Source organism: Halichoeres trimaculatus, unplaced genomic scaffold (assembly GCF_033239565.1).
Source record: "Halichoeres trimaculatus isolate MK-OKI-2021-1 unplaced genomic scaffold, fHalTri1.1 fHalTri1_scaffold_10, whole genome shotgun sequence".
NCBI classification, from domain to species: Eukaryota; Metazoa; Chordata; class Actinopteri; order Labriformes; family Labridae; genus Halichoeres; species Halichoeres trimaculatus.
The window spans coordinates 31,937,747-31,946,865 of NW_027437187.1; the positions used below are offsets into that span (position 1 = coordinate 31,937,747).

The following is a 9,119-nucleotide window of genomic DNA, read 5'->3' on the forward strand; positions in this document are numbered from 1 at the left end:
TTGCTGGTATTAAAAAAAAACATTTTGTGTGTAATTCAGGGTTGTTGTATTTTGTTATGTTTTTTTGTTTTGTTTTGTTCTGGTTTTTGAGTTCCATGACAGTTTTTGTTCTTAACACTGTATTATGTTTTTGTATTTTATGAAAAGTTTTATGATTCAAGGTAAAGAAATGTTGCTTTCAGTTGTTTTGAGGTGTTCTTTTGTTGTTGTTATTTTTTTAGTGTTTTTTTTTTTTTAAGGTTTTTTTAATGAAAAAAAAAATGGGTTTAAAAAAATGTTTCCTGAAGTTTTTTTTTCCATTTTTTAATCTATTTATTTATTTACTTATTTTTCAGTTTTAACATTTTTTGTTGCTTTGTGTCTTTTTTTTCTCTAAAAGATTTGGGGTTTTGTAAACTGCATGTCAGGAAACATCTACCGTGTTTAGTCGATTTTTTTTTTTCCAAATCTTTTTTAGTCAACTGATACTTTTGGAATATTTTTGTGTATCAGGAAATGCCTGTGCAGTGGACCTGCAGGGCCACCGTATCTGTTTTTACATTTTCAGATTTATTCACTGAAGTCCATTTGAGTATGTTGAAAGTTTATTTTTCAAATAAAGTTCTGAGTGTTTGAATGAGCTCAGGTGAGTCCCAGCTGCAGACACCTGAGGTCAATCAGAAAGTGGGCGGAGCCAAACTGAAACTCTTCAAAGGCAGCTGCAGCACAGGGGAGTGTGTTTCAAAGAGGAAACAGAAAAATAAGCTTTAAAGTTCAAAACATGAAGCTGTTTGTCAGAATATTTCTCTGTCTGCTGTTTGGAGCTTCAGCTGCTCAGGAACTAAACCAGAACCAAAACCAGTTTACACACCAGAAACTGGACCAGACAGGAGTCCAAGAACCGACAGGTAGACCTGATTCACAACACACAAATCACCTTCAAATCATATATCTGATGTAAAAAGATGGATTTTTTTTTAAGTTTCTTCAGATATTACTCTGAAAAGACTAAAATGAATGAAAAGAGAAAATAAACTATGACGCAGTTTCTATAAATGCTGAATCATGATGAGTGTATATTGATTTTTAACTATGAGAGGTTTGTCTGAGAAATGTGAGGATTCTTGGATGATTTTGGCCTCACAGTGAATTTCCAAGGTCAAGAATCAACTTTTTATGCTCAGCTCCTTCATTGAAAGATGACAAATCCATAAAAGAAGAAGTCAGACTAATGGGTTTGATCTCCCTCCCTCTCAGCTCTCCTCCAGCAGAAACAGTCCTTCCATGAGCCGTTAACCTGGAGGTTTCCTGATCCACTGCCGGAGGACGAGCCTCGCTTCCCTCCAGAGTTTGAACTGAAGACCCCAACAGCTGCCAGCAGCATCAGCGCCATCTGCAGGGACAGCACAGTCCGCGTGGAGGCAAAAAGAGACCTGCTGGGGATAGGGACACCTGTCCGAGCTGAGGACGTGACGCTGGGAGGATGTCCGGTCACAGTGGAGGAAGCTGAGGTCCTGGTCTTTGAGTCGGAGCTGCACGGATGTGGAAGCCAGCTGATGGTGAGGGTTAAGGATTTCTCTCATCTGCACATTAGGTCCAAATGAGATTATTTCTTTGGTTGCATTGAGGTCTGAATCAGTAAACCATCAGAAGATCAGAGTAATTCATTCACAGTAAATCAAAAAGATGTGGTGGAGAAGCTATAAAAAAATCAGGTCCCAAACCCCTTTTTACTCCTGTCAGCACGTCAGCTCTGTAAACTGAGTTTCACATCTTCAGCCCTAAAGGAGCTGTCCTCAAGCTCAGTGCTCAAGAACTGACTGAAATGCAATTGGTTGTTTCTTTAAAGATAAAAATGTTTGAATCAAAGCCTAACACTGAAATGTTTCAGATGACTGAGGACTCATTCATCTACATCTTCACGCTGCTCTACAACCCCACTCCTTTGGGGAACAGTCAAATCCTTCGAACCAGAGACGTTTCAGTCAACATCGAGTGTCACTACCAGAGGTGAGGTTTCACAAATTCAGACAGGAAATCCTGAACTATCCCTCCAATGAGATTCATCTCTTCTTGCTTCTTATTTTGTTTTTAGGAAGCATGACGTGAGCAGTGGAGTGTTTCAGCCAACCTGGGCTCCGTTCAGTGACTCCAAAGTTTCAGAGGAGAATCTGTACTTCTCCCTCCGACTCATGACGGGTGAGTGAACATTCAAAGTTACGCATCAATTCCAGACTATTCCCCAACTGGGTGCATAGTTTGCAAGAAAAAGAGTTCTGATCCAGAGACAAGTTCGCAGGAGGAAGGTGCGGGATGGGAGGGGGTAGAGCATCTGTCTGCATACCATCCAGGAGAGTAGAGCGTTATCAGCCTACCAAAGGAGCCAAAAGAGAATTAAAAATTGTATGGGTCAGGCTGACTGTAAAATTTTCCATCTGCTTTAGAGTTTTACCAATCATCTCTGTTGCAATCCAAATGACCTAGTTTGGTGGCCCATTGCAGCCGAGTTAAGCCACGAACTTCTCCAAGTTGTTATCCATCCTATCCTGCCTGGGATTAAGTTCGCATAACACCTGAGTCTGAGTGTTGACAGCCCTGCACAATCCCTCGATGACGGGCTGCTTGTTGATTGCCAAAACAGTAGCCTGCGTCTTCTGAAGATTGCGAAATATCAGGAAACCTCCTGCTCCAAACAGCAGAAAACCCGATATTATAAGTCATCTTCGACATCCTCAGGATTGACATTTGCCAAGCATATTTTCGTTAATCAAGTATGAAAGTTGGAGGTTCGAAGACGATCAGATACCGTCGTAGTTCTGACCATGAACGATGCCGACTCGCAATCCGGTGGCATCCTTACCACGACCCGCCAGGCAGCATACCTAGAAACCAAAGTCTTCTGGTTCCAGGGGTGTGTATGGTTGCAAAGCTGAAAATTAAGGAATTGACAGAAGAGCACTACCAGGAGTGGAGCCCAATAGGCGCCCCATAGAATTCAGGGTAAGAAATATGTAGTGGCTATTTGTCAAAACAAAAAGGAAGAGAAACTAAAAGGATAAACTTGGGGAATAACTTTAACAAACCACCACGATGCACCTTTCCAGTTGAGTCTTACATAGGTCAAAAGAAAGCTCCACTCAGAAATCCAATTTGCATCTTTTACTGAGAGGAAACTGTTCACAAATATTTCATCACGTCTCACCGACCTGGTAAAAACCTCTATCCCCACCCCAATGACACACCCCCTACCAATATAGATTTCCTGGGAGGTCACTGCCTTGCACCGTGCTTATTGCCCCCTGGTGTTTACAATGACAAACACTATCTAATGAAATAGCTCCAACAGAAATATTTTGGTCTAAAAAATGTTTTTTTCATGTCTAAATTATCTGAATTTAAAAAACAATCCTGATAAAAATCCAGATCCTAATCCTGTCATACAAACCTCCTGACAAATTTGCCCACACTGCCCCCTTGTGGAGGACATTTTCATTAGTCCCAAGTAGAATTTGCTGATGTTTACTCGGCTTGTAACACTGCAGAAAACTGACCACTGATCATTTGGTTTTAAGAGACACCCAAGAGACAGTTGAGGTTTGACTCCATAGGTCTGTGATGATGGAACGAGGATGTTTGACGCCACCTAGTGACAAGAAATCACATAAAGAAATGGTTAACAAATAGAGTATGTTGTTTCCTGACGTTAAAATTTGTTTTTGGTCCTTTATTCCAGATGATTGGCAGTTCCCTCGCCCTTCCTCTCAGTTCATGCTTGGAGACATGATGAAGTTTGAAGTTTCGGTCAAACAGTTTCATCACGCTCCTCTCAGGGTGACCGTGGACAGCTGTGTGGCCACTGTCGTCCCAAACATCGACACCGTCCCTCGATACGTCTTCATGGGAAACAACGGGTCAGTAGATGTTTTTTTTTCCTTCTGTAGTTTTATCTTTAAGGTCCTTAAAGGGCAGCCTGTGTTTTAAAGGTTTCTTATTTCCATAGCTGCTCTTTGTTGCGTTCAGGTGCCTCTTAACAAAGCTCATCTGTCCATCCATCAGTCCCCTGCGTTGTTCTTTGTGATACATTCAAGGGTTTTGTTTTACACAATGGTGCCCTGTGTTGCTTTTAAGGGCCTGTCCTTTTAATCATAGTCCTGTGTCTTGCATAAAGGAGTCTTATCTGCCCTGTGCTCTTCACTAAAGGTCCTTTGTGCTGCGTTCAGGTGTCTCTCCTTGATGATAATCCTCTGCCTTGCATAAAGGAGTCTTGCCTGCCTGACAGCCCTGTGCTACATTCAAGTGTCCTTTTTGTGTTGCATTCAGGTGCCTGTTTGACAGTCAGATAACAGGCTCCAGCTCCAGATTCCTGCCGCGCACACAGGATGACAGACTGCAGTTTGAGCTGGAGGCGTTCAGGTTCCAGCAGGACAACAGCGGCAATGTGAGACCTTAAACGCGTCACGACTTGAAATCTATTTATTTTTCACCACGCTCTGTTTTCCTTCCCTCAGAGCGACCATTTGATTCAGTTTATTTGAAGGTTAACGCCGAGTTTGTGTCTTTAGATCTTTATCACCTGCAGTGTGAGAGCCACAGCGGCGACTGCAGCTGTCGACGGCACCAACAAGGCCTGTTCATTCAGCAACGGGTAAGAGTAAACAAAAACTACATCTCCCATCATCCCTGAAACATGAGGCAATATGAGTGGAATAATATCTGAGAGCAGAGACGTTTTGATGCATCTGAAGAGGTGAACGTTTTGATTGACAGGTGGAGGGAGGCCAGTGGCAGCCATGATGTTTGTACCTGCTGTGACGCAGACTGTGGGGGAGGAAGCATGAGTCACCTGGCGAGAACAGGTAGGAGGATAAACTCCACCAACTGTTTTCATTTACTTTATTAACTTGTTGATCTAAACCCAGCTTATATTCATACATAAATATATAAAATAATCCAAAATACATAGTTTAAATTAGCTGCTGTTGTTGGAATAATGACACTTTTTCCACTATCTGTTCCAAAAAAAAATCTGGAAGCAATTTCTACAAGAATTTTTCATCTTTTTTTGTGAGGTCTGATTTTTCATATGCAAAACTAACCTTAGAGAGAGGGTATTGTGCGTTTTAAGGCTTTACACAGCCATTTGGGTTGCTCTGTAGTTACTCTTTGTGATTTGCACATCTATATCCCCCCCACAGTGTTTTAGAAAATCCTTTTTTCAGTCTGTCTAGAACACAGCTTTTAAGCTGCTGTCTCTTTAAGGCTGGATGTTCCACAGCCCCCCTTCCCTCTGATTGGCCAGCCCTCTGGAGGGCTGTCAGGGGGGCAGAGCTATTGGTGCGTTCCATTTGTACTCGGAACTGGGAAGTCAAGAGTAGGAATGACATCATCTCCGAGTTAAAGTGTTCCAGTTGCCAAGTTGGAAAAACTTGCCACCACAGCAGTATGTCTGTATACAAACATCGAATAATACTAATACTACTAATGTAAACAACTGAATTATAGCAACACTCACTAGTCAGAAATTCTAAAATAAACAGAACAGGAGCTTAATTACTGTTTACCCTTGAAGTTGTATTTTCCTACTGGGAACTCAGGGTGGTGTGAATGCTCAGAATTCCCCGCCTGAGGCCATGTCCACACATATTTTTTAGGAAACCGCATTTATTTTTATACATTTGCGCCTGTCATCCACACTTAACCGCAGCTTTACGTGACTAAAAATAATCTTTTCTGAAAACTCCAGCCAAAGTGAAGTTTTAAGGAAAACTCTAGTTTCTTGGTTTCGTCTAGACGCCGGTTAAAAGAGTTCAGTCAGGAAGGACCACATTGTCAAAATAATATTTATTAACTTGCATTTTATTTGGCAGTATGGTTCTGTTCTGGGACTCCCTGCTCCTCCACGCGCTTGCCTGAGGCAGGAGGAGCACACCCACCTGCCCATCACAAGCCATTGTTAACGGCATAAGCAGGGAGAGCAGAAGCAAAAAGTAAAACCCAGACAGAGCAGAACAATCGACATGAATACATTGACAGGAGGAGGTGAGGTGGAGGTGGGTTGCAAAATGCCAGCAGGGGACGCAGGAAGGAGGCTGGGCTAGAGCTGTTTAAACAGCCCGCTCTGAATAAAATTTTCCAATAGGAAGCGGACACGGGAGTCAGCCGAGCAATCAGCTGATCTGCACCGATGATGACAGCTAAGCTGTTAGAGCTTGACGTCATGGCCTGCCTGAACTAACGCTATGCTTGATTTTCGGTTCTTAAACATCACAGCTGAACGATGGGGGCTCATTCTGATTGGCTGGCACAGGTTTTAAGTCTGAAAAACACTGCCAAATATGGGTTGGACCTGCCTCGAGCTGCACTTGATCGGCGGATTTGCCCGCTGCATGTGGAAGGAAGTATTTTTTAAAAAACGAATGAGGGGGGAATTTCATTTTATAAAATACCCAGCTACATGTGGACATGGCATGAAATTCTAACCTCCGGGGGCATTCCAGTCGAACGTTCCCACTTGGAACTCGGAAATTCCGACTTCTGAGTACAAATGGAATGCACCATAATGTAATAAGATAACCTCATCATTTATGAGGTCTTGTGGAGATCTCATGCTGTTTTTAGAACAGACTGTTTTAATCAGTAGTTACACAGATTTAAGGATTTCTACAACATGAATATAAACCGGTTTGAATACTGCTCATGTTTAGCTTAAAAACCCAGGATTGTCACTTTGTATCTATCAAATCTTAACTAACTTATATTTTATAGGAATTTGAAAGTATGAAGTATTTATATTTTATTTTTATTTTTTACTACGAAATTATCCTGTATATTATAAAAGGACAAAGTGCTGTGATATTTTTTGACGTCACAATGTTTGTGTCTGTGTTGCAGACGTGCAGTGGGAACAGGAAACATCTTTTGGACCAATCACAGTGGCAGAGAGACCTCTATAATTAAAAAAAACAACAACAACAACAAAGAAACAACTTTTATCAAATGAAATCAATGTAAATAAAGTTTTCTTAATCAGATTGGACTGAACTGGTGTGGTTTGTATTGTTTTTTTTTTTTTTTTTTTAAAGAGTAGAAGTTGCTGCATGGAGCCAATGCACACTATTTTCTTTTAACTTGGCATCTCAAAAGCAGACAAACATCACCAACATTTTTCTGGTTTTACAGTTACTCTGAAGTTCAGAGAAGCACAAGCATATAATTTCAGAAAACACAGACATCTGCCAAAATACATTCCACAAAACTACACAGAATAAAAGAAAAAACTGACATTTCCAGCAGACAAAATATCACACGACAAAATGGCATTTCAGATTAGAGGGGAAACAGCCTCATTTCTATCCTCCTTTAGGAGCAGACTGCAGTCTGAGGACGGCATTTCTTTTCTGGGCCAGAGCCAGCCAGTGCAGGGGCGACCTGCAAAAGAGCAGTCTGAGCAGTTTTAGGAAAAAATACCACTACGAGACAAAATATAGTATTTTAATATGGGTTTATTATAGCTGTATGTTGATGTTGGGTTTTACCTTTAACTCCATATTGAGAGATGAGAAAGCCACCAGAGTTAACATTCAGTATTTGCGCAAGGATACTTTTTTCCCATAATGTAATCTAGCTTTTTTGTGTCCTGTAAGCCATGGCTTTCTTTGCTATTTGCTTTGGATGTATTTGAAAAAAAAAAAGATGTTTGCAAATTACCCATGAACTCTTCATTACTGTGTGAAGCAGCATGAACGACTCTGAGCTGCTTGAAGCCTGGGAGTATTTTGTGACTGCAGCTTCTGTACTTCATTAAAGTCCAGTGACCTTTGACCTTCAGTCTGACCCGTCATGGCTCTGGCCCTTCGTGCTGTGTTGATCAGAGCTTCTTGACTCGCCGGGTCGGCTGGTGTTCGCGTGCCGTGCTGGGACAGCTGCTCTGCCCCTTCACCCATCGTCCATTTTCGATGACATCACCTGAGTGGACGCAGCTGGAGCGGCTGTCATCATGCATCACAGAGGGGGCGGAGCAAAGGCCTCCTCATCTATTTTCTATATATAACCCTGACCTCCACCCTGCTGCTCCTCCTCGCCGTGTTGCCTTATCATTCCCCAGCCTCGGTCGGGGCGTCGGAGGCTGCAGCATCCATCACGGGCCGGAGAGGAGCTTCCTGTCACACTCATCCATCTCTGCGCTCCATCTCTCAGGGGAAGAGAGGGACAACCATGGGCTGTGTGACCTGAAACTGTGGTCAGAGGGCCAAAATCAACAGCCACTCCTTCACAATAAAAGTCTTTTTAAAGAAAACTCAGAGGCGAACTTCATATCCTGATCATTTTATTTGTTCATGTCCTAACATTTACAACAAGAGGAGCTTTTTTTTGACGTGCTCCACATAAAAAGAGGATTAAGTTATTTCTTTGGTTATTGGATTGAGCTGCTTACATTTTGAGAGCGCTGTCTAGGAATCTTTTGAATTTTGAGGACAGAATATTTGAGCTCAGTCTTAAGTTGAACTGAGGAGTTTCTTAATAAGTTGTTGACACATGAAAGAAACTTATTAAGACTGTACAATGATCCCTCCTCTGATTTTTTGTTTGTATTCTTCTCCCCCATTTCTCAACACAAGAAAAGAAACCTGAATTTAGGACCCAGCAGCAAGTGAAAAATGAGAGTAGAGAGGAAAAACTACAAAAAAGTATACATTACTCTCCTTCTGCACCAGCCAGAATTGGTGAAACAAGAATAGTACCCTCGAGGTAATTTAAGATAACAAGAAAAATACATAAATATCTAATTCTAAACTCTTACCCTACTTTAATCTAACATCCATATTTAAAAAATGAGCTCTGCAGTTATTATCAAGCTGTAGAAGCACAGGAAACCAGTTAAACACATATTAATAAAGGTGATTTTTACAGCAAAATTAACATATTCAAAAATTGTAGCTCATCTTTTCAAGAGGCACACAGCTTTTTTTTAATAACTCACTTTTTTCTTAGGAATTAAACCAGTAAGTTTTGCCCATTTAAGGGCATGAGTGACCTGATTCAGGCCAAAGGTCCGTCTCTGTGTCCCATCTTAACTCAAACAAAGCAAAGTTGAGCTGATGATAGACTTCAAAACTCTGTATTGGAAACAAATTGGTGAC

General features: G+C 41.5%; 1 protein-coding gene across 1 annotated transcript; it reads left to right on the forward strand.

Annotated features, from left to right (window-relative positions):
• Positions 1 to 651: 651 nt before the first annotated feature.
• LOC141796582 (zona pellucida sperm-binding protein 3-like) lies at positions 652 to 6,968 on the forward strand. The gene is made up of 9 exons (XM_074677790.1): positions 652 to 887; positions 1,237 to 1,538; positions 1,871 to 1,989; positions 2,075 to 2,178; positions 3,713 to 3,890; positions 4,300 to 4,417; positions 4,542 to 4,624; positions 4,747 to 4,835; positions 6,871 to 6,968. The coding sequence occupies exons 1-9, from the start codon at positions 761 to 763 to the stop codon at positions 6,930 to 6,932; spliced, it is 1,182 nt and encodes a 393-aa protein (XP_074533891.1). The 5' UTR covers positions 652 to 760; the 3' UTR covers positions 6,933 to 6,968.
• Positions 6,969 to 9,119: the final 2,151 nt, after the last annotated feature.